At 41.9% G+C, this 25682-nt stretch overlaps 2 protein-coding genes across 4 annotated transcripts in view; one reads left to right on the top strand and one right to left on the bottom strand.

Moving 5' to 3' along the window:
- The window catches only part of LOC311054352 (solute carrier family 41 member 3-like), a 35860-nt gene extending 14528 nt beyond the window's left edge, over positions 1 to 21332 (top strand). For both annotated transcript variants that reach the window (XM_084070246.1, XM_084070247.1), the window contains exons 4-11: positions 171 to 242; positions 1305 to 1449; positions 2345 to 2491; positions 6587 to 6731; positions 9531 to 9610; positions 14697 to 14831; positions 15184 to 15332; positions 18193 to 21332. In XM_084070246.1, the coding sequence (XP_083926372.1) occupies positions 171 to 242; positions 1305 to 1449; positions 2345 to 2491; positions 6587 to 6731; positions 9531 to 9610; positions 14697 to 14831; positions 15184 to 15332; positions 18193 to 18366 (1047 nt within the window). In that variant the 3' untranslated portion in view covers positions 18367 to 21332. The remainder of the gene's footprint in view (positions 1 to 170; positions 243 to 1304; positions 1450 to 2344; positions 2492 to 6586; positions 6732 to 9530; positions 9611 to 14696; positions 14832 to 15183; positions 15333 to 18192) is intronic.
- Positions 21333 to 21854: 522 nt separating this feature from the next.
- The window catches only part of LOC311054454 (carbohydrate sulfotransferase 11-like), a 36554-nt gene continuing 32726 nt past the window's right edge, over positions 21855 to 25682 (bottom strand). Inside the window, exon 4 of one of the 2 annotated variants that reach the window (XM_084070434.1) lies at positions 21855 to 25435. In XM_084070434.1, the coding sequence (XP_083926560.1) occupies positions 24752 to 25435 (684 nt within the window). In that variant the 3' untranslated portion in view covers positions 21855 to 24751. The remainder of the gene's footprint in view (positions 25436 to 25682) is intronic. The other variant, XM_084070433.1, reaches the window with a different exon arrangement.

Here is a 25682-nt window from a genome sequence, read left to right as displayed (position 1 = left end):
TATTATGCTTATAACATGTGATGTGTTACTTGTGTGCTTTACTACAACTTAGAAGTTAGAACCAAGCATCTTCACATGTGTACACATGCAGTCAGCATGTATGGATTGTTCTGTTGGATACTGTGGATTTGGGTGTCGGTTCTACTAAAAGTGTCTGTGTGTGTTTATAGGCTAATACAGGTCAGATGGATGACCCTGGTCAGCAGTGGACAATGGTGTGGAGTAACCTGGCTCTAATACAGGTAATACTGTACATCAAAACATCATTCACATTTTGGAATACAGAATGTAATGAAAGGCCCTACATATTTTTCATGTAACCATGACGTGGCATGGGAACAGAAGTATTTTGTTTCCTTCTGTTTTAGTAGTCTCTCAAGGCATACTTGTTGGCTTCCACAATTCCACAAATGTTTCCATCCAATAGTCTGTACTTTGGAAGCTCTGAAAATGAGTACAACCCCCCCCCCCTCCACACACACTTCTAAGACTGCCTAAATTTAGCCATTTCTGTTTAGCTTCATATTAGGTGAGCATTCATTTGTGGAACAACATAATTTGTGCATTTGTTTCCATAAATCAGTGCTATTGAACACCCTTTACGTCTGTGAGTTGGTAAAAAAAAAATATTGAACCAATGAAAAGTATTAAAAAGCGCTTCTGACAGAACCAGCTAACTCCATTGGATCTTCAAACTTTCTGCTAAACCAGCTAACTCCACCAAAGGGGGGTGGAGTTAGCTGGTTTTGCTGACTCCAGGCTCCACCCCCTTTTGACCTCCAACCTCATTATGAGCTTGGAGGTCCATTCAGCTGTTCTTATCAATGATGAACAAAACCTCCTAACTCCTTTTTTTTTTTTTTTTTTTCTGAAAAATTAACATTTTGGAGTTAGCTGGTTCCTGCCGGACAGCAGAGATATACTGTAAAGCAGGGGTCTTCAAATCTTTGTGTGATGTGTTAGTCTTCAAATCTTTGTGTGATATGTTATTCTTTTTACATTAACCACTTGAACCCTAGCATCCCTTTTCTGAGGAGAACTTTAGCCAAAAATAGCAGATCTACAAGCTCACAACGCCTCGCACTGCGAGGCGTTGTGAGCTTGTAGATCGGCTATTTTTGGAAAGAGCAGACCAAGTAAAAAAAATTATAATAATCTGAAACACAATTTTATACAATATAGAGGGGGGTCCCTGCTTCGTCTCTCTCTCGGCTAGGGGGTCCTTGGCCTGAAAAACAACGTTTGAAGACCCCTGCTGTAAAGTACATGGATGTGAACCCCCCAGCCTGTGTCTCTCCATCCAGGTCCAGGCCACCGTGGTGGGCTTCCTGGCGGCGGTAGCGGCGGTGTGTTTGGGGGCGGTGTCCAGGGGAGGGGTGGAGCTAGACCAGGCAGCCGTCCTGTGTGCTAGCAGCATCATCACGGCCTTCGTCGCTGCTCTCTCCCTAGGCAAGTCTCTCTACTGCAGTGGTTCTCAAAGTGGGGGTCCAAGGGGACCCCCAGCGTCGTGTTATGAGCGCTCTGACTTATGGTACAGACCCTTAAGGGTCCATTTCGTTCCTAAATGCCCCATGGAACACACTCAAGGACCTCTGGGGGTCCACGGACGCCACGTTGAGAACCAGTGCTCTATTGCATAGCTCCAGCTGAATTACACTGAATGTCTGACTACGTTGGAGCCCGAATTTCAGCCATAAAACGACCACATACTGCACAGAATCTATAAAACTGAGTGAAACAAAAAAAGGTGACTTTATGGCACTGTGTCTGGGGCTCTGTTGAAGTCAGGGGATTTGTATTGCATGATTTCATAACTACCACTTTGTAAATATTTATGTCGACATGAATGCAACCAACGTACCTCTGACACTAATCTCACGTCCTAGATTGACTCTGTTCACCTAAATCTACAATGAATGTGTTTCTGCAAAAAAACAACTTTAGCACACTGACCTACTCAGACATGCTGTCCCACATTTCTCTTCCTCATGCATAATTGCTAAATAATCCCACACATTTCACGAGGCCTCAGTGGCTGAAGAAATGAAAGTGGACTGACGTCAACACTGACCGTGCAGAATGTCAGCATGAGCACAGTTTGAGAAAGTCCTTCTTTAGCCTTAGGAATACAATCCGTGTTAAAGTGCTATACTTTACAGTACATCCATCTACAGTGTCTGTCCGTCTGTCTGTCTGTCTGTCTGTCTGTCTGTCTGTCTGTCTGTCTGTCTGTCTGTCTGCCTGCCTGCCTGTCTGTATTGTACATGCCCATATATCTGTCTATATATCTGTTTCTCTATCTGTCTGTCTGTCTATATATCTGTCTATATGTCTGTCTATCTAGGTCTGGTGATGATCGGTGTGATCATTGGTTCCAGGAAGGTGGGGATAAACCCTGACAACGTTGCCACGCCCATCGCTGCCAGCCTCGGTGACCTCATTACGCTGTCCCTGCTGGCTGGAGTCAGCAGCACGCTCTATCAATACAAAGGTAAGAAGAAAAAAGAAAAAAACATGCAGCTCACAGCTAACGGCACCTCCCAAGATGTAAGCATCTTGCAATTACAGAGTGTCACTCTCTATAACTGCAAAATAAAAACTGACAAAGGGAGCCAATACAGTCTGCGGCTCGACTTTTTATTCTTCGATCTCACTTCACTTCAGGGCCAGCACCTGCCTTCAGGAGGTACTACTGCGCTACTGCTCTTTGGTCTTGTACCTCTGAGATGTCTAACTTATTGGTTCATTTTGTTTAGGATTGTTTTCTCGTTTAGTGGAAAGGGCAATGTATCCGTTGGCTGTAAATGTGGAGTTATTTTATCCATATTGTGTAACCACTGAGTTATGCTTAAATTATACTGTCTGTCATATCATTTAGTTCTGCCGGAAATAGTAGATCTATAACGTCATGGCGCGTTGTGAGCTTATAGATTGGCATGTTACTTTTCATACGACAAAGGTACGAGCTTTAGTGCAGAGGTGGGAAGAGTAGCCAAAAACTGTGCTGAAGTAAAAGTACTTTAACAAAAATACTAACTCAAGTAGAAGTGAAGAAAGTAGTCATCCAATAGCAGAATGTAGCCAAATGTAATTTATTTTCTTACGAGTAAAAGTTGAATGAATATGAATATGAAAATGAATGATGTTGCAATAATCAATGTAGCATCAAGATTAGATTACCCCATAAAAATGAGGTAATCTAGGTAAAATGAGGTCGCAATAGCACTACTTTACAGTTAATGTAAATGTAACAGAGTAACTCGTGTCTGTCCACCTCTGGTATTGACTCATGGATTCTATATCAAATGTCTTCTTTTTTACCAGTCCTTGAAGAAGGTTCTTTGAAGGGCCTACGTGTATCAATGTAGCATCAAGATTAGATTACCCCATAAAAATGAGTTCCACAGAGACCACTGACACATGAGCGCCAGCTAGTGTTTGTCTGTGAAACTAACCTCTGCTGAATGCTGACTGCATGGATTCATCACCAGGCTATGTGGTTGCTGTGAGAAGCCCTTGGGATTACGATTTGTATTCTGTATCATATTGTTGCAATAACGGTGGTGCAGAGTTACAGCGTCAGCCAAAAAGGGTTTTAGGAACAGCAGATGAAAGAGAAGCGTGCACTCAGCCATCTGTATATCCACCATTAATGTGATCTTGCGGCATCCCTAGATGTTGCTTTGCACACCAGAATTAACTTGTAATTTTTGACATTTTTGTTTTACGTAGCTGTCAAAAGGGTTTAAAAACTGTACATGTCAGCCAAGTACTTTTATTTGGGAAAAAAAGTGAATTTCACATGCGTATGGACAAGGCAGTAGAGTGCTCATTATTGTTGTTGTTTTTTAACAGAATGTAGTTGTAGTAAGTAGGTACGACCTACTTACTTAGTGGTACACTGATACGTCCTGAAGTGAATATAAGTTTACCCCAAGACTTTGCTTAAAGGTGGTATGATATTGCTTTGTTAAAATAATTGTTACAATAGCTCTATATGCCGATAATAATCATTGCCATAGAGTGTTTGTTCAATAACAGGTCTCCCCGTCTCTCCAGCTCTTTAGTAAACAGAAAAAGCATTTTCAGGCTGGGATATCGATTTGATATTAGCAGGAGAGAGAACCTATACAGGATTAGATTAGATGTCCGTCATTACCCACAAGGGAAAATCATTTTGTAAAGGTCAGTATAAACAAGACGATAAAACAAATACACAACAGTAAAAGACACCAGCTTAAAGGACAACTTTGTTTTTTTACAACCAAGGTTTATATTTTAGCTTGTAATTAAAGTAAATAAATGATGAGTGTAATTTTTTTTTCATTTACTGCTTTCTATAGTTTTAGCATTTTTTGCGATATTTTTTACAGTGGGCGGGGGCATTCTGTCCGGTGGCTAAATATGCCTTTTTTACACAATAAAAAAGGTCCGGCTGTCTGAGATGGCCAGATGTGAGTTATCGGGGGCTAGAAGAGCTACTGTAAATAATAATAAAGAAAACGCTGGGTTAATGTGTTAAAAAAAATACATATTTAGCCACCGGACAGAATGCCCCCGCCCACTGTGAAAACACTGTAAAAAAGATTGTGAAAATTGCTAAAACTATAGAAAGCAGTAAAAAAAAAAAAATTAACACTCATCTTTTATTTACTTTAATTACAATCTAAAACATAAACATTGGTTGTAAAAAAACAAAGTTGTCCTTTAAAAGACAATAAAAACTGGTGGTAACTATAATTCCAAATGTTTAAAATTCTTAAAGGTTTTTTAGAAGGAAAGCAATGTCTTCTACACACTCTGACAACGTGCATGTGTGTGTGGCTGTGTGCATGAGCATGCACGTGTGTTCATGGGGGGGTTAACACAACTTCATCCAGGTGAGGGGGTGCTGGGGGGTGCATAGCATATCACTTGCCCAAGGATAAAGAAGTGAAATTGGAAGTGACAAAAATAATAGTACCGTAGTAATAATAATAAAAGCAGACTTAATTGGAATTAGACCACTGTAAAATGTGAGCTTATAAATGATCGTTAGGGGGTTCTCTGTCCTGATTGGTTAAAGTTGGTTAAAGCTGAACATGTATTTTCTGTTTACTAAAGAGCTGGAGAGACAGGGGGACTGCTGTTACTGAACAAACACTCTATATGGCAATGATTATTTCATTTTATTTTATTAAAAAAAACATATCACTTACACTCCCTATCAATGCCAAACGACAACATTTTAAACATGACCTCAGTGACATTGCCTGATGGCCAACATGCTTTCAGTTAGGCTTTTTCATTTCAATTTCATACTGTAGGTCGTGTAGAGAGAGACAGGAAAGTAAGGGCACAGACAAGATGGTAGTCGGATTGGAACCCAGGTCGTCACGATCACAAGGAGCATTATGATTGGCTGGCTGAGCCACCAGGCACCGGGGCTAGTCTCTGGAGACAGACTGCTGACTCACACAATGTTCCAAATGCTCTCCGTCCACACAGTCTGTGCAAAAGAAGCACTGAGAATGCAAAGACACCACAGTGGATGTCTGTCTGCCTGACTGCCTCCCACCCAGAGGTGGAAAGTACATTTACTCAAGCACTGTACTTAAGTACAATTTTGAGGTATTTTTTTACTTTACTGGAGTATTTCCAATTTTCTGTACTTTTATTATTAATTATTTGTCAACTTTAGTTACTAGTTACTTTGTAGATTTTGATTATTATTGCAAGAAATTACATTAACCACTTAAGCCCTATATACATTTCGGCCATTTGAAAATAGCCGATCTACAAGCTCACAATGCGTCGCGATGCGACGCATTGTGAGCTTGTAGATCTGCTATTTTCAAATGATTTTTATATATTTTATACATTTGAAAACTTGTGAAATGGGACATTCTGCAGACTGAGTACTTTCTACTTTTGGTACTTTAAGCACATTTTGATACCAATACTTTTGTACTTTTACTCAAGTCATTTTGAATTCCGGACTTTTACTTGTAACAGAGTACCTCTACATTGCAGTATTGATACTTTTAAGTAACACATTGGAGTACTTTTTCCACCACTGACGCAGACCAAGCTGCCTGCAGGTTGGCATTAATGGAAATTCTAAAATAAGATTTAAAATTCATATTCAAATATATTTCAGTGAACGGAAATGACAAACAGATGACAGGTTCCATTTGCGGCTTTCAGGAGGTGTGGAACGACTATATAGCGTTCAAAGATTGTGGAATAGTTGTCGTTTGTTTTTATGACATTTATGTCCAAGACCACTAGAGGGCAGCAACGGTCACGTCTACATGATATTATGCACATAGGATTTAATAGGCTTTAAATATCCTTAATTGAGATGCTACCCATCTCTGCTTGTGTGTGTGTGTGTGTGTGTGTGTGTGTGTGTGTGTGTGTGTGTGTGTGTGTGTGTGTGTGTGTGTGTGTGTGTGTGTGTGTGTGTGTGTGTTTGTGCGTGCATGGCAGCATATGTGAGCGTGTGCACTGTAGCTTCATCTGTATGTTATGCACTAACTCTCCCTTTGTGATTCCTTTGTGTGCGTGTGTGCGTGTGTGTGTGCGTGCGTGTGTGTGTGTGTAGATATATGGTACCTGTCTCCATTGGTGTGTGTGCTGTTCCTGGCTCTGATTCCTGTGTGGGTGATGTTCGCTCGCCAGAGTCCACAGATCAGAGAAGTTCTCCGCTCTGGGTGGCAACCTGTCATAGTGGCTATGTCTATCAGCAGGTACGCATGCACACACACACACACACACACACACACACACACACACACACACTCACGCACGTGCCCGCATGCACACACACACATGCAGAAGTGCTGGCCACACATAGACATTGATTGAGATGGTTGATGTTCATCTAGCCATTATTTTATTGCCATACAAATAAATGTTTGCGTTCATAGACTGAGTTAACTGCTGCTGTCCTTTAGACCAGTGGTTCTCAAACTTTGTCATGTCAAGGACCCCCAAATATGATATGTATTTGGCCACGGACCCCCATCTCAAAATATTTTGTTCCAGGGACCTCCAGCAGCAAAGATTTGAGCTACAAATGTTCGTTTAGAAAAATATAAATATTCAAAGATTTGCACAAATGTTCACGATTTTTCAAAACTAGTAGATCTACAAGTGCCGCGCTATGAGCTTGTATATCTGCTATTTTTAAATAGGAACGGTCCATTCCACCCCCCCCCCACCCCACACACACACACACACACACACACACACACACACACACACACACACACACACACACACACACACACACACACACACACACACACACACACACACACACACACACACTCACACACACATTTCCATGTAGACTTCAGTTTTGTATTTATTTTTATTTAACCTTTATTTAACCAGGCACAACTAATTAATAACAGATTTTTCTTTACAATTGTGGCCTGGCTAAAAGGCAAAGGCTTTTTGAGGTAGAGGGGAAATAGAGGCTAAAATAAATCAACCAGGTTAAAAACTAAATGCAACACAAATCATAGTCAAAGAGAGCATAATCAATAGATAAAACACAACAAAACATCATTGTAACCACACATTACTGCAGAGACCAGATGAGATGAACAAAAAGACTAAAGTTTGGTCTGTTTGTCTTTAGAACAGTCTTTAGACTGTTTAGTCGCTTAACAGTCTAATGCAGGGGTCTTCAACAGGGGGTCCGGGGCCCCCTAGGGGGTTCTCAGAGCTACTACAGGGAGGCTGCCAAATCTTTGTGTGATAGGATTTATTTTTTAATTTTTTACATTAACCACTTGAACCCTAGCATTCCTATTTTGAGGAGAACTTTAGCAAAGAGGTTTGGTGTAGAGGGAAAAAAGAGCAGACCAAGTACAGTGAAAGGTCGAGTTGACTAAGGATTGACGGTTTAAGTGGTGAAATCATGACACATCAGCATGAATCCAACACAACACTGATGATAGTGCTATCAAACAAGTCTATGGAATCTATCTGCAACACAATACATACATACATAATGTATATAGTGGGGGTCCCTGCTTCATCTCTCTCTCTGCTAAAAACGTTGAAGACCCCTGGTATGAAAAATGTGTGCAAATCTTTGAATATATATATATTTTTTAAGCAAACATTTGTAACTGTAACAGAGAGGACCTCTGTTACTATCACTTTAGTATTTGCACGGTGTAATTTGCACATTGTAGTTTGCACAGAAAGGAATGCAGTCATTTTATTGTTGATTACATTTAACTGAACATTTTAGTTGTGTCCTGTCCAGCTGAGCTGGCCACTCAGCTAACTAGTCCACCTATGGAGACAACATGTTTGGTGATATCTGGCAAGTGCAATTGGTGTAATATGAGTGCAATAGAGACTAAGTGGAATGTGTGAGAGGTGCAATATGGGTAATGCTGAGTAATGATTGAAAGCTTAACATGTACCAAGTTGGGCTGTTCTGTTTGCCAGTGTAATTGGGCTGGACCAAGTCAGAAGGGCAGAGGGGGTTGTGATGTGTTTTAGAGTTGCTTATGATTGTAGTAGAGGGGAAAGAGTATTTTGTAGTTTAGTCAGTTTTAATATACTTGTGAGGGTTAAGGGTATTTAAGGATTTATGGTGTGTTTATTTATGTATTGTATGTTTATTTATGTTATGCTCTGAGTTAGAACACCCCTTATAGTGGTATGGTCCAAGCTGGCTCATTAGCTCAGCTGAGCATAAACTGCTGTCACTTGCCTCAGTTGATGAGAGGTCTGTTGAGAGTGAAGAGCTACTGTGGTGTCCATGTTCCTGTATGTATTTCTGGTGAATAAATACACCTTCCGGTTGGAACCTAGTACCTGGCTCTGTACTGATTTCCAGCCGTTAACACGGTCCTCTTCACAGTAACTCAAATCTTTGCTTCTGGGGGTCCCTGGAACAAAATATTTTGAGATGGTGGTCCGCGGGCAAAATACATATCTTATATATTTTGGGGGTCCTTGACATGAAAAAGTTTGAGAACCACTGGTCTGAAGGACAGCAGCAGTTAACTATGAACGTCTATGAACACAAACTAAACTAAACCATGCAAACAACAACTTATTGTGACAGATGGGTACAATGCCCTGAATCAAACAAAGATGTATACAATTTCCCTGAATAATATTGTTGTATGAATTCCTCAAAATTCCATGTATACCCCAAATCCCAATTCTATGTAATGGATGGTTTCACGTCCCCTGAGGTTTTGTGCTGACTGGTTTGTAAAGCACCAGTCCAGTTCAGTGACATCAATTCCTTGCCAACTTTTTTTTTTACTGTGTGACAGTGTCACACAAACGTATTAAAATATTTTGTTGCCTATAATGACATGACCAAAATAGGGATGCCAGGTTGAAAGTGGCTCTGTCTGATTTTACAAATACATAACCAATGAAAAGTAAGAGCTTGCAATCCATTGTGGAACACTCACCTTTTTCGTTTCCTGAAAAGTTTGAAGTATTCCTCCCGACAGCTACGATGTGTACTTTGCATTGATTGTGTTCCTGGTTGTTATTTCCAGTTTTGGGGGTCTCATACTGGACAAGACTGTGAGCGATCCAAAGTTCAAGGGCATGGCTGTCTTCACGCCCGTCATCAATGGTGAGATGGATGACATTACATGACACGGCAAGAGATGACATGACATGACATGACATGACATGACATGACATGACATGACATGACGAAAGATGACATGACGAAACGAGATGTGAGTGTGAATGCTTAAATCAGTGCGTGCATGCATGCATTCTGTGTGTGTGTGAAAGAGAGAGAGAGAGAGAGAGAGAGAGAGAGAGAGAGAGAGAGAGAGAGAGAGAGAGAGAGAGAGAGAGAGAGAGAGAGAGATCACACACCAACCCCACAGCTCATCTGCCACAGCTAATTGTGCATCCAAGCATCCAATAAGTAGCAGGTGGGATTGAGAAATTGGGACACTGGTGCCAAGTACACACACACACACACACACACACACACACACACACACACACACACACGCACACGCACACGCACACGCACACACACACACAGCCCTAACCATCTGAGACCAACAGCGAAGGCTGTTGATTTGTTTACCCTTCCATTGTAGAGATCTCGATCACAGCGGACCGTGACTAGGCAGACAGTTAATGGTCCCCCAGAGTGCAACATGTCTGACAATGTCTGCTATTCATTTCACTCTCTGTTTGTCTCTCTCTCTGTCTCTCTCTCTCTCTCTCTCTGTGTGTGTCTCTCTCTCTCTCCCCGTCTCAATTTCTTTCTTTCTCTACCTCACTCTTTTTTCTCAATCAGTCTTTCTCCTCTCTCTCTCTCTCTCTCAAGCCTGACTTGCTGTGTACTTCGGCGAATAACAAAACAGTGTCGCACCCCGAAAATAGCCAACCTCTAAGCTCACAACGTGTTGGCATCGTGTCGACTATTTTCAGAGTATGACACACCACCATATGATAGAGGGTAAATTAAGCGTCACTTTTTTTTCATCGCTCTATTTCTCTTTCTCTCGTTGTCTCTCCGTCTTTGTCCTGTGTTTGCTGTTTCTCTTACCTCTCATCTCAGATTCTATTTATTTTTCTGTCTGTTTCTCTCTCTCTCTCTCTCTCTCCCCTTCTCTCTTTCATTCGACTGCTCTCAGCTGTCATATGCTGCACACACCAATCTGGTTTGAGTTTCCCTCGCTGGCTTGCACACACACCAGTACATTGTGCTGTGTTTTGACCAGAATCAACCGCGAGACATTTCCATCTCTCAAAACGAGGCATGTGTGTTGGTGTCTGAGGCACCGTGTACTTGGCGGGGTGGTTTGATGTTATAGGATTAGACACGGATCTGTATCTCAACATCATAACTAACTACGGAGTAGTTTGAATGTTTTTTGGAAATCAGGCCTGACATTTATGAGTTTCTTTACCAGAAATGTCTTCATCCATATCTTGGGCCTTATAAGTAGCTCCATATCATATGAGTCAGACAGCATTCGTTGCTGCCCTCAGTATCCAACCTCCGGCAACAACAAATGCCCAGATTATAATCTATATTATGTAAGTATTATGTAAGTATCATGTCAGTATCATGGTCAGTATCATGGTCAGTATCATCATTTACCCAGTAACGAGTAGTGTAAGGTATTACTAAAATATTTGGTATTAGTAAAAAATAGTACATATTACATATTACTCAGGTTTTGTTGGCTAACTTTTGAAAACATTTCGTTTTAAAAGGTCAAGAGAGATTATTTTTGTATTTAGTATTTAGTATTTAATAAGAAACATATTACTCTCCTGAGTAATATTGCCCAACACTGATCATGACAGTATCATGGTCAGTGTTATGTAAGTGTCATGGTCAGTATCATGGTCAGTGTCATTGGTCAGTATCATGGTCAGTATCATGGTCAGTATCATGGTCAGTATCATGGTCAGTATCATGTCAGTATGATGACAGTATCATGGTCAGTATCATGTCAGTATGATGACAGTATCATGTCAGTATGATGACAGTATCATGTCAGTATGATGACAGTATCATGGTCAGTATCATGTCAGTATGATGACAGTATCATGTCAGTATGATGACAGTATCATGTCAGTATGATGACAGTATCATGGTCAGTATCATGTCAGTATGATGACAGTATCATGTCAGTATGATGACAGTATCATGTCAGTATGATGACAGTATCATGTCAGTATGATGACAGTATCATGGTCAGTATCATGTCAGTATGATGACAGTATCATGTCAGTATGATGACAGTATCATGTCAGTATGATGACAGTATCATGGTCAGTATCATGATCAGTGTCAGGGGCAGTATCATGTCAGTATCATGTCAGTATCATGTCAGTGTCATGATCAGTGTCATGGGCAGTAAGAACTGCACATTGTCAAGAGAATGAAATGTGTCAGACTGTATGTAATCCTTTCAATAAAGAACTGATCTTTTTGTTGAAGGATAAACATGGATCATATTTCACAAGTGAGGGGCAGTAACAATATCATAGTGTTTTTTTCTTACCTAAAATGTTGTGCTACTGTATCTTCTTGAGGCCCACGTAGTCTATACTATAAAGAAGACATAATGTCCCATACCATCTAGAAGTGGAGCACATGTGGATTTTACATACAGTATGGCAGGGTCTTATTTCACTGTTGGAGCCATAGGACTGCACGCACTTTCCATACGTTTTTCCGTGTGTTGATGTCTTTTCCAACACGCCTTTTGTCTTCTCACTTTCAAATACCTCATCTCCACCGGTCCAGGTTCAGTCCTGTGTAGGGCATTGGTTCTCAAAGTGAACCCCTAGGGGTCTGTGGGGGGGGGGGTACCAGGGGGTCCCCAGCAAAATGTGTTAATATAGCGTCACAATGATTTTAACCACTTTAACCAGATTGTATACATTGACTCTTCAAAAATAGCTATTATACAAGCTCATAGCGCGGCACAGAGTGCCGTGCTATGAGCTTGTATATCTGCTATTTTTGAAAAATCCCCGCACACATCCACACACACACACACACATCTGCTATTTTTGAAAAATCCACACACACATCCACACACACACACACACACACACACATCTGCTATTTTTGAAAAATCCCAGGCACAAAATATTTTTGAGATCGGGGGATCTGCAGCCAAAATACATATCATTTTGGGGGTCCTTGACATGAAAAAGTTTGAGATCCACTGGTGCAGGGTTGTTTTTTAAGTGTGAAACAGTGTATAGAGGCTGCCGAGGCCCTGTGGGGATTTGTGGGGCTCCAGCAGGAAGCAGGCCCTGGTGGGACCCTGGCAGTGTGTGACTGCTTTCATAACTTGGCTAAAAGTCGTGTCAGCTGCGCCTCCAATATGAAGCGTCACTGAGTTCTAGGCAGAGTATTTACCGGCCCCAGTGGAAAAGAACATTCTTTTCCAATTGTCAGTCTTGCCAGACTGATTCCTACTTTGCAAAAACAAATAAGCCATGGAGACTTAGAACGAAACGTTTATCTGTCATTTGTATCACTTAATGTCATTGTCATGTGTTAAGAAAGACACACTTTATCCTGAAATCCTGATTCATATTACAACTAGTCGGGAAGTAAAATCATAGCCATGGATTAGATCTCTGATATGAATCCTTTTGAAATGTTTTCTCTGTCTCTCACTCACTCTCACACACACGCACACACACACACACACACACACACACACACACACACACACACACACACACACACACACACACACACACACACACACACACACACACACACACACACACACACACACACACACACACACACACACACCAATCAATGAATGAATGCAGTGGTGGAAAAAGTACTCACATTTTTTTACTTAAAGTAATACTAGGTAACGTTTTCAGTAAAACTAAAGTTAAATTGTATATCTTTTGTGAGTGGCAAATGTTTCACAAACTCCAAGAATTTCACCCCCGAAAGCCTTTTATTTATATATTTTCTATTGAACGCCGTCGAGCATGACGTTCCCTCGAAAATGACGTAATCTGGCCGGAAATGGAAGCGGAAATCCAGGGGGTTCCTGTTTGGCCAGGAAGTACCGCGCCGGTTTCCTGTTTGGCCAGGAACTACCGCGCTAATAACAAAAGGAAACTTACGCTGATTTTAAGAGATTGTATGATTTGAAGAACGAAAAAAAACAGAAAAAGAAAACACAGCTCACGGTAACTAAAGCTCCACTGGCTAAGAGAAACGATCCACAGATCGTATAAAACAATTAAAAGAACGCTTTTTGAAACACTTCCGTCTTCCGGTGAAAACGAATGGAATTCTGGGTAACAGAGGATAAACGAACGGCCTGCAGTGACGGTAATGACCAGCAGAGGCTGCTAAAAGTCGTTTTTTGGAAATTTGCACAGAACAACTTTAAGTAAAAGTATCAATACTACAATTTAGAAATACTCTGTTACAAGTGAAAGTCAGGAATTCAAAATTTACTTGGGTAAAAGTACAAAAGTATTGGTATCAAAAAGTACTCATTATACAGAAGGTCCCATTTCACAAGATTTCAAATGTATAAAAGTCCCTTGGAAATAGCAGATCTACAAGCTCACAATCGTAGATTGTCTATTTTCAAATAGAGTACAGAAGTCCTGACGTCACTCGTCCATCCCCTGGTTCGTAAAGTAATTTCTCTATGGAGAATAACATTGGGTCATCTTATAATCGTCTCATATAAGAATTGCGTTCCAAAAATAAACAAACTGTCTCTGCGATATTGTCAGGAAGGAGGTTCTGTATGGTTTATGATAGTCTGTTTCTGGTGAAAATTTAACTAATTCGGCGGAAGTAACATTAGCGTTTTCTCACCCTCAGTTGATGCTTCATATCCATAAGACTCAAACCGCCGGGGTCATTTGTTTATTTTTGGAACACAGTGCTTATTTGACGCAATATTAAAGACGTCTCTGGGGATTCAGAGCGGGGGTGGAAAACCGCGAACCAGGTAGGATGTGTAAATTACGTCAGACTTCGGTGCTCTATAGCCAAAGTATATATAGGTCTGAAGTGGTTTTGTAATAATAATCAAAATCTACAAAGTAACTAGTAACTAAAGTTTTCAAGTTTTCTCTCTCTCTCTCTCTCTCTCTCTCTCTCTCTCTCTCTCTCTCTCTCTCTCTCTCTCTCTCTCTCTCTCTCTCTCTCTCTCTCTCTCTCTCTCTAGGTGTGGGTGGCAACCTGGTGGCCATTCAGGCCAGCAGGATCTCCACGTATCTCCACTTCTGGAGTATTCCCGGGGTTCTGCCCTATAAGATGAGACAGCACTGGCCCAATCCCTGTATCACCTTCTTCTCCTCAGGTACCATGGGGCTGTGGTCACAGGACACTCACAAGCTGTGTGCTTCCAATAACTACATCACTGGCTCTCAACCAGGGATCCTTGAGGGGGTTCCAAGGGTTCCGGAGCTAAATAACCCATTCAATCTGAGAATGTGTCATTTTAGAATGTAAAAAACATTTAAAAAAGCCATGCTACACTATGTCGTCCAATGTAATAAACATTAAAAAATCCATGTTACACTATGTCGTACACTCTCAGAGTTAAATTAACACTGAGGATTTCACAGTCCTCAAGGGTCCCCTGGGGGGGTCCCCCACGTTGAGAACCAGTGCATTAGAAGGTTCCATCAGTGGTTCCTCTGTCTCCTCAGGTGTGAACTCCAAGTCGGCCAGAGTGTTGCTCATGCTGGTGGTGCCCGGTCACCTGGTGTTCCTCTACGCCATCTCCCTGCTGCAGGGCGGAGAGGCGCCCATCAGCGTGGCGTTCACCCTCTTGTACCTGTGTGCTGCGCTGATACAGGTAGGACAATGAGCCCCCCACACACACACACACACACACACACACACACACACACATACACCTGAAGACACACACTTTTCTGTACATAAACAGAAAACAGCCACACTAGTAATAGAAATGTGTCACCTTGCCAGTGACAAATTAACTCAAGTTGCAATCCAAGTGTACACATGCAAAACATTATGCACGCACGTGCACACACACACACGCACGCACGCACGCACGCACGCACGCACACACACACGCACACGCGCGCACACACAGAGGGCCTGGCTCACTACAGCGGTAACATGAAGCGGTATATGTCTCCAACTCCTCAGCATCAGTGTAACTATACGGTATTAATTTACAATCCTTTTGGCTGCAGAGACTTTCTCAACAGTAACACCATCTGGGGTGTTGGCAGCATGCGGACCAACACAAGGTTTTAATGTGCCTTCTTCAGATAGCTGGGTGTTTATCATTACCAAGCATTGGGGACAACATCAAGCCAACACAGTTCCCTCGTGCCTGGCTGCATGACGGCAAACACACTGGATCTGGATGCTGTTAATATTGTGGTTCAAATAAGACTCAGATGACATTGGCTGTTCCACATGTCAAAGTGTGACTCTAGACAGTTAGATCATGTTTGGGGACCAAATGACAATATTCCAATCCATATGTCTTCATATAAAATGTTGATTTACAGTTTTTCCCATTGTTGATTAGAATGCTGACATATATTACAATGCGTCGCAGCACGATGCACTTTGAGCTTGTAAATCGCCTATTTCCGGCGATACGTGCAGTATGAATCACCCGTAACAGTGTGCAGACTCTATTAGATTTAATGCAGATCTTCTGTTTGTCCTCCACCTGATTACCAGATGGATGCTCATGCTCTGTGTTTCTAATTTAGAGAGAGAGAGGCTGCCATGACACAACAGAGGCCCCGAGGCAGGGACAGATGTTGCAGTTATATCATTCAAGTGTACTTTTTAAAGCTTTGATCTGATGTGTGATCACATCATTGACCAGCAGTTACCTGTTAAAGTAATACGTCTTAAGAGGCTGTGGTTTATAGAGTTTTTAGAACAGCTAGATAGACACGATGCGGAGCGGAATGCCTAAAACCCCCATAGCTGTCCTAAAACAGCTGTAAACCAAGGACTAACTAACGTGGTTTAATGTGGCTTATTGCTTTTACAATACGGTTACAGAATATGGCAAAATCAGATGTATACCAATGTCAAAAGTTAACTGAATGGCAGGGCTGTCATGGCCCTGTCACAGGCCCTGTCATGTTGCCTGTCCCATGGATGTCAGGTCCTGTCACATGATACTGACATCATCAGTATCATTTCGGTATCATGCCAGTATCATGGTCAGTATCATCATGATCAGTATCATGTCAGTATCATGGTCAGTATCATGTTAGTACCATGGTCAGTATCAGTATCATCATGATCAGTATCATGTCAGTATCATGTCAGTACCATGGTCAGCATCATGTCAGTATCATATTAGTACCATGGTCAGTATCATGGTCAGTATCATGGTCAGTATCATGTCAGTATCATGTCAGTACCATGTCAGTATCATGGTCAGTATCATGTCAGTATCATGTCAGTATCATGTCAGTACCATGTCAGTATCATGTCAGTATCATGTCAGTATCATGTCAGTATCATGGTCAGTATCATGTCAGTATCATGTCAGTATCATGTCAGTATCATGTCAGTATCATGTCAGTATCATGGTCAGTATCATGTCAGTATCATGTTAGTACCATGGTCAGTATCATGTCAGTATCATGTCAGTATCATGTCAGTACCATGTCAGTATCATGTCAGTATCATGTCAGTATCATGTCAGTATCATGTCAGTATCATGGTCAGTATCATGTCAGTATCATGTCAGTATCATGTCAGTATCATGTCAGTATCATGTCAGTATCATGTCAGTATCATGGTCAGTATCATGTCAGTATCATGGTCAGTATCATGGTCAGTATCATGTCAGTATCATGGTCAGTATCATGTCAGTATCATGTCAGTATCATGTCAGTATCATGGTCAGTATCATGGTCAGTATCATGGTCAGTATCATGGTCAGTATCATGTCAGTATCATGGTCAGTATCATGTCAGTATCATGGTCAGTATCATGTCAGTATCATGTCAGTATCATGGTCAGTATCATGTCAGTATCATGGTCAGTATCATGTCAGTATCATGTCAGTATCATGTCAGTATCATGGTCAGTATCATGTCAGTATCATGTCAGTATCATGGTCAGTATCATGTCAGTATCATGGTCAGTATCATGGTCAGTATCATGTCAGTATCATGGTCAGTATCATGTCAGTATCATGTCAGTATCATGTCAGTATCATGGTCAGTATCATGTCAGTATCATGGTCAGTATCATGGTCAGTATCATGTCAGTATCATGGTCAGTATCATGTCAGTATCATGGTCAGTATCATGTCAGTATCATGTCAGTATCATGGTCAGTATCATGTCAGTATCATGGTCAGTATCATGTCAGTATCATGGTCAGTATCATGTCAGTATCATGGTCAGTATCATGTCAGTATCATGGTCAGTATCATGTCAGTATCATGTCAGTATCATGGTCAGTATCATGTCAGTATCATGGTCAGTATCATGTCAGTATCATGTCAGTATCATGTTAGTACCATGGTCAGTATTATGTCAGTACCATGTCAGTATCATGTTAGTACCATGTCAGTATCATGGTCAGTATCATGGTCAGTATCATGTCAGTATCATGTTAGTACCATGGTCAGTATCATGTCAGTACCATGGTCAGTATCATGGTCAGTATCATGTCATAAAACATATTACCTCCCTCAGGTGGCCATCTTGCTGTACGTGGCGGACATCATCGTACGGCTGATGTGGAGGCGGAGTCTAGATCCAGACAACTTCTCCATCCCATACCTGACGGCGCTGGGAGACCTGCTGGGCACCGGCTTCCTGGCTCTCTGCTTCCGCTCGGTGACGGCGCTCCAAGGACTGGGTGTTTGAAACCCACCGTTTCTCCGAAACCCGCCATCCATTTCTCTCTCCCACCCTCCAGTCTCACCATCGGGATGTCGTTATTTGCACAGGTAAAGCTGGACAGCACTTCTTTTTTTTTTTTTCAAAGAGATCCCTTTTGTCAAGATGGAAAGTTGTTTTTTTTCCCCCTTCCCCCCTATGGACCAGTAGGTGTGAATAAGTTAACAGTAGGTCTGAATTCAAAACATGCCCTTATTTCTAGGAGTGACCCCTGGGTGGTCAACGAACATCCAAATGCTGGGGGCGAGTTTAGAGGTTTGAAGAAATGGTCTTTCCCCTAGAGCAGCCACGTTGAACGTGAACATAACCGTCCATATCAAGGTAAAACTGAGGACAAGGACCTTTCTGCTGCAGTACTACTACTACTGTGCATACAGTAGTACATACTTTAAAGTACACACCATGCCAGACTGTCCAGTAGACAGTAGAAACGTTTTAGTGAAGCGTGTGGGACAGTTCATGGATATCTGCTTGGACAACCAGTAGTCACACTGGTTTACACTTGAAGGATGTGCTGTACTATGCATTTAGTTGAAATGTGAAACACTAAGACTGTTTTCCCGTTATTGGGATCATGGCAGACTAGAATCAAGTTACTCATTAAGAGACTAATTTATTTCTCTTTTGTTCTCTTCTTGAATTGATACTGTAGTTTACAGTCCTTTAAGAACACAGTAAAATCTAGAGTGTCAATTTTAGGTTCGCTGAGTATGATGAACACCCTGGATTTTACTTTGAAGTGTGTACTGAAAATGTCATGACCCCGTAGCCCAGGAAGCCTATTTAAACCATTCTGTAAACGTACATAACATCGTCTTTACAAAGCTCTAACCCAGTTTGGTTTCCGACCCATTCCGGTTCTCACTGTCCATTGCTGAGAACCGTTGTGCTATAATTACAGCCAAAATAAATTCAAATTTACCTTCTCTGACACGTTTTTAAATGCTTAGAAACTGGTCAAACACTAGGAGCAGGACATATTTTGGTAATGACTGTATCCCTCTGTATTTAAAGATGTGTCCCTAACAATAAAGGGGACTCAGAACGCCTTATTATCCATTGTTAAAGCCGTAGAGTTTAAGGACACCGTCCAGAACCACAAAACCTCATTAGCATGTTCATATAATGTGCATATCGACAATATGATGGTCTTCCTTCTAGCTTACAGTATATGCCAGTTAAGGTCATATTTAGAAACGCTGTTTTCATATTCCAATCCTGATCATATATACCTATAAAGTATATTAATAAACAGCATATTCCACCTATTCTATTGGCATTGTAAAAAAAAGAAAAAGAAGAGAAACCTGTGGTGAACAGGTTAAGGTTTTTACGTGCCTCAGGAATGCATACTTTAGCTTAGTAACTAGTTGGTAACTGGGATGAGATCCACAATGCATCCATAATAAACAGTGAAATATAATCTTACACATAAACACTATTTGTTGCTACTGGTAAGTGGTAATAGTTATGTCAGACAAGCCTCAAGTCACTCAACTGTACTCAAATGTCACAGATAAAAGTAAGATTCTGGAAAACTGTGTTCTTGCCAATACCAGATGTTTAATGTGCCGTTTGTCAGTTCGATAGTGCTTTGCTAAAAGCGGCTTTAACACACTGTTGCACAGTAGTTTTGAAATTATAACATATCGATTGTTGGTGTGTTTTCGGAGTCTTGTCAGCCCACTTCGTGCTTCTCAAATTGCGCTGCTATCAGAATCGGGCCTCAGTTCAACCAACCCGATCACCAGTGAAAACATTGCCGTTTCTGCAAATCACGGATATGTTTAAACTCTTAAACCCTAGCTGACCCAAGTCCCACAGGATTCCATACTAGGCCCCTTCTTGTTTTCGCGCTTACTAAATATCTTTGACAAAAATAGCTAATCTACAAGCTTGCTATGCGTTGAGCTTGTAGATTGGCTATTTCGCTGCATATAAGCCCCAGAATATGGATGCTAGCTTCCGAGTCAAGTTTCAAGTCAGCAGCGGGCTTGAGCCCTGTAACTTGTGCCCAAGCGAGGTTCCAGCTGAGCAAAGGTTCCAATTCGATTCCTGCCGACCCTGCGCCGTTTGAGTTGTATAACAATAGCATGAGAATCAGTTTGTCTACTTTGAAATTGCTCTTGGTATTTGACTTAGAAATCTAGGATTGAGACATGGTCCGCATCTGGAAACATTGGTATGCAATGCATTTTGGGTTGAAAAACATCAATATATCTTGTGATTTACAGAAAGGTACAGTGCCAACATGTTCTCTGATAAGCAGACCGGTTCACCTCACCTTCCAGCAGTACATAAATGTGTTTAAATTCGATGTGGTAGAGCAGCGTGATATAACAGCACAATAACCGTTGCACCCTTTTTATTTTGATTGCACATCCAAAGTTGCCAAAGCGAGATCTCTTTTAAAATGTGTCTTTGTCTAAAAGTCAACACACCACACCGCTCGGTATCACAGTCAGAGACTTTATTAAAAACATTGTAATTGTTCATTGTCACGTGAAACGTCTTACACCAACGGTCACACTGCCACGTTATGTGTTAAGGGGTTTGCACTTTTTTCCGTATGCCTTTGCAGAACGATGCAACAGTCCTTGTGACCTCAGCGCCTGTACTTTCTTTGGCGTGCGTAGAGATGCTGAAATGTGGTAAATGTGTGGTGAGTGTCTGTTGTTTTCTGGACAGTTCTATTTTAATAAAAACCAACAGTGTCGTCAAACGGAGTAGTAATGTTTATGGTTCCTGTGAATGATTCAGTGTTGGGATTCTTGGGTACGATCAGTCGCTTCAGAGTGATGGAGTATCTTGGATCAGAATCACTTTTTTTCCAAGTAACTAAAAATGGGCTATGATGAATTCTGGATATCTGAAGTCATTCTGCCATCAATTTTATATAAATTATGTGGTATCTGCTTCTTGAAATCAGGTTGTTCACAAAAAAAATAAAAATTTGTTCACTTAACCCGCCCTCCCCCCCAGAAATAAAAAAATAAAGACAATTTGGTGAAACTCAATTGACAGGAACCATTTAACCGAATTGTATCATCATCATTACACATCAGATTTACACAGTAAAAAGCCTCATTACTAATCGAGCTCTTGAGAGTGTACACATGGAACTCTCATGAGTTGTGGGCTTTGGTGGTTTCAAGAAGCAGTAACTGGATGTCACAGTTTGTACTGATTCACTGTTCAGTCTGGTGTCATAGTAGTTTCATAGTGACTCAACCACAACCAGCTCACTGTCTCGACTGAACAAACATCCGTTTAGAAACTGTGGAAGATGTCAGACTTCTGATCAGATACCCATACATCAATGGTTCTCAAACGTTTTCCCATAACTCTGGGAGTGTACAAATGGAACCAAATGGACCCGTGAGGGTCCATTTGGTTCCATTTGTACACTCCCAGAGATACAGACCTGTAAGGGTCCATTTGGAAACCCCCTCAAGGAACCCTGAGGGTCCCTGGACCCCACTTTGAGAACCACTGTCCTAAATGTGATACGCCATTTCCTACTGTACATATTTATTAGTCCTCTGAAATCCCCAAAAGATGAGAATAATGTCAAGTTACAGTATGCTACATCCTCAAAGCAGCCGAGAGAGGGGGGAGGGAAAAAAAAGACGTTTTCAGCAAGTCACAGCTTCTTGTAGAATATGGCTTGAGATAAACCGCTTGCGGAAAAAAGACAACCGCAAAACAATAATAAAGGAATCCCTGTTATCCATGTTTGGAAAGTGTAGCTGGGAAGTTGCTGTGGCACAGACGTCAGGCTTGATACAAAAAAGACAAATTGACAAATAAAATGTGGAAAGCCACTTACAGCATAAAGATGCAGCTTCCTACACACTACCCATTCAAACGGATAAAGTATTGCACGTTTCTAAAAGCATGCTTGAGGGGATCACAATCTTGGATTAAAACTGGCATGGCTGGCAATACTACATCTGTGCTGAAGTTTAAAACCCATTAGAACCGGGAAAGCATCTGTGTGTCATTTTAGATTTTTCGCGTTGGCTATTCAAAAAATACATTGAACATTTTTTTGAAGAATTGGCCTTGTGTCTTAATGGGAAAAAGGAGAAATAGATTTGTAAAAATGACACTTTGATAGAGGTTTGGATTGTGTCGTTACCTTGCCATGATGTAACATACATTTTGGTGAGATATCTTCAATAGTTGCTCCACTCATTATTAAATTACATTCCAAAATGTTCTCATTTACTTCCATTACCCAGTGAAACGGGTCTCAAAGGCACTCTTTTAGCACATTGCCATTGTACATGCACTCTTATAGCACATAAACAAACGCAAACAGCCAATTCTGCCAATTACGAAACCCTTCTTTAACATAATAATCCGGATCCATCATCTTTGCATTTGTTTATGTCCTAAAAAGTTGCCAACGCTGGCACAGACACAATGCCAGTTTTCTACCTCTGTCATGACAAACCAAATAACGTAGACGTATAAAATGAGCACACCTTTCCCTAAACCCGGCATAATATCCTTGCTGTTTATTAAAAATCTCTACCTGAAACTCCAATTACATTTCCATAATTCAGAGCCATGAATTCCATAGCGTTTGGCTGGCTGAAACAAGGCCTTGTAAAGGCCATGACTGTGGGTGGGTAACCCTTTCCGTGCCCATGTCCTCCCTGACAAGGGAGGCTCTGACTGGGCTCCAGATCAGGGCCAGTACTGCCCCTGACCACAGCTATGTGGTTGTTTGTTCAGCCTACCTGCCTGCCCAGAGCTAAATACAGACGGGGATCCAGGACACATCCAAACTATTACTGGAATCAGAGACACGAAAGAAACTCTGTGATATACATCTAAGCAGGGCCGGCCCGACCCGCTAAACAAGGTCAATATTTGTTTCGGGCCCCCTCCCTCCAACATAATAATTATTTATTTTTTTGCCAATCAATTAATCTAAGGAAGCAACTAGTAGTGTGATACATATTACAATTTTACTTCTGTCTGTGATAATTCTACCCTTTTAACCACTTGCATCCTGACATCCCTATTTTGGGGATGTAATTTGGGGATATAATTGTAGACTAACAATACAAAGAAATAAATAAAAAGGCTATGTTTCACAATTTCAGATTTCTTTTAAAGAATAAAATAGGGCATAAGTGGTTAATATCATGACACATTTTAATATTGTGTGCTACATTTGTATTAATCTAAATATATTTCTATTGGTGCCGAATCTTTCTGGATGAAGGCCTCGGGGTAGTTTTCGACCAAAATAGTGGGCCTCACATAGACTTTTTGTGTAGGGCCCCCAAACACCTTGGGCCGGCACTGCATCCAAAGAGAGGTGGAAGATCATGTGATAAAGTTATTAAAAAAAGCACAAGTTGGTAAAAAGGCTGTGTTCAAGTTCTGCTGTTCCCCAGAAGCCTTTGTTTTTTTTGGCAACCATTTGTGTGCAAAAGATGAGAGCGATTTGATCTTACGTGCAAGCCAAACATTCACACTGAAAAAAGCACAACTCCGACAACACATATCAAATTCATTCATGTTCACAAAATGAGGAGTCCATCGTCTCTGTAGATAATAAATACTCTGGGCATACATAAATAAAAAGGCCTTGCAGAGAGATCGGCTTTCAGACAACACGTCGTAGTCTGTTTCACAGTCAACACACACTCACATGTGTGCAAGAGAAGAACCCGCTTCCCGTCAGTGTGACTTCTTACTTATGGCTCACTAGGCTGAAATGAAACGGGCCTTGAGGATGTATGTTTACCGCAGCAGGCCCTCTAGATTTGACTCTAGCAAGGCACATTCACATCTTCAAAAATCCATGTGTGCAGGCCTCATGACATGGAGTCAAAAGGGAATTCAGCTCAAAACTGTGGCTTATTCTGTGCTTGGAGATCATTGAACTTCAAGCAGCCACCAGGTTAAATAAAACATCCTGATTGAATTCAGCTGAACCTCAAAAGCTCTGAAAGACTGTAATCCAAATGCAAATGTATGAGCCCCCCACCCTTCCCCCCCTCGTTCCTGCTGAAGAGGCAAATTGCCAACATAGAAAAGGTTGCACTCATTGAATCTTGACTCCCTGAGTCAAATCCAATGGCCATTGTTTGAGAATCCTAAAGAAAGGCCAGTCCACTTCGTTCTCCAAACCCTTTCAGTGCCAGAAACCCCTCAAGTTCTCTCCTTGACGCTAATACCCGATTTATACTTGGTTATGCGCCATATCGCACACCGAAAATAGCAGATCTAGACGCTCACAACATGTCGCACTGCGACACGTTGTGAGCTTCTAGATTAGCTATTTTCGCTGTGCGACACCAGCGCGCAACTAAGCGTAATGTCCTCCCCGTCACTGCGTCCTGAGGTACTGCGGTGTGGAGTAGTTAAACAGTAGGAAGTCCATGCGGTACAGGTTGAACAGCTTCCTCTGGTAGAAGGGGCTGATGTTGTTGAAGAAGCGCGCCGACATGTCCCCGTCGGTCCGCGTGCTCTTGCCGGAGGTGGGGAACCGCACGGTCCCGTCGGCTCCGATCAGCCTGAGCACGGCCTGCGCGTCCGGCTCCAGGGTCTCGTACTTGCCGACCACGTCGTAGTGGATCAGGCACGGGTGGCACAGCGAGTGGACCCGCTCCCAGTGCTCGTTGAAGGGCTCCTCGCGCTGCGTCCGCGGGTCCACCAGGTACTGGACGAACTCCTGGAAGGAGACGTCGCTGCCCTTCTCCAGCGCCTCGGGCTCGGCGTCGGCCCGGTGCCGGCGGATGATCTTGGTGCCGTAGCGCTTGTGGAAGGCCGTGTTGTAGCTCCGCGTGAACTTGTTGCGGTAGGCCGACACCAGGCGCTCGAAGGGCTCGCGCACAAAGGCGAACTTGAGGTAGGTGCGGAGGCGGTGGTTGATCTCGGCGACGGGGTACTCGGAGAGCGTGCGGAGGTTCCCCGCCACGTGGGCCTCGTTGGCGGGGATGTCCAGGGGGTCGGAGTAGCGCCCGTCACCAGTCAATACCATCATGACACGCTTCCAGTTGGTACAGGCCACCTGGAGGACGATATAACACATACATCAACACAACCAAGTTATTAATAACTTAAATTATTAATACCTCTCTGAACAGCCTACCTGCATATTGTTTCCTACGTAAGGTGAACACAACACATGCTAGTGTAGATAAAAGTGAATAAGTGATTAAAGCTGATTCTGCTAAACTGTGTTAAACTATTTGACAAGACACTTGAGATGTACAATATTAATCTCAAATATAAAACAAAGAAACACCTGAGGGTCT

Source organism: Gymnoscopelus microlampas (assembly GCF_963454915.1).
Source record: "Gymnoscopelus microlampas genome assembly, chromosome: 10".
Classification (NCBI taxonomy): domain Eukaryota; kingdom Metazoa; phylum Chordata; class Actinopteri; order Myctophiformes; family Myctophidae; genus Gymnoscopelus; species Gymnoscopelus microlampas.
The sequence above is the reverse complement of the archived record's forward strand: the minus strand, read 5'-3'. Positions and strand labels throughout refer to the sequence as shown.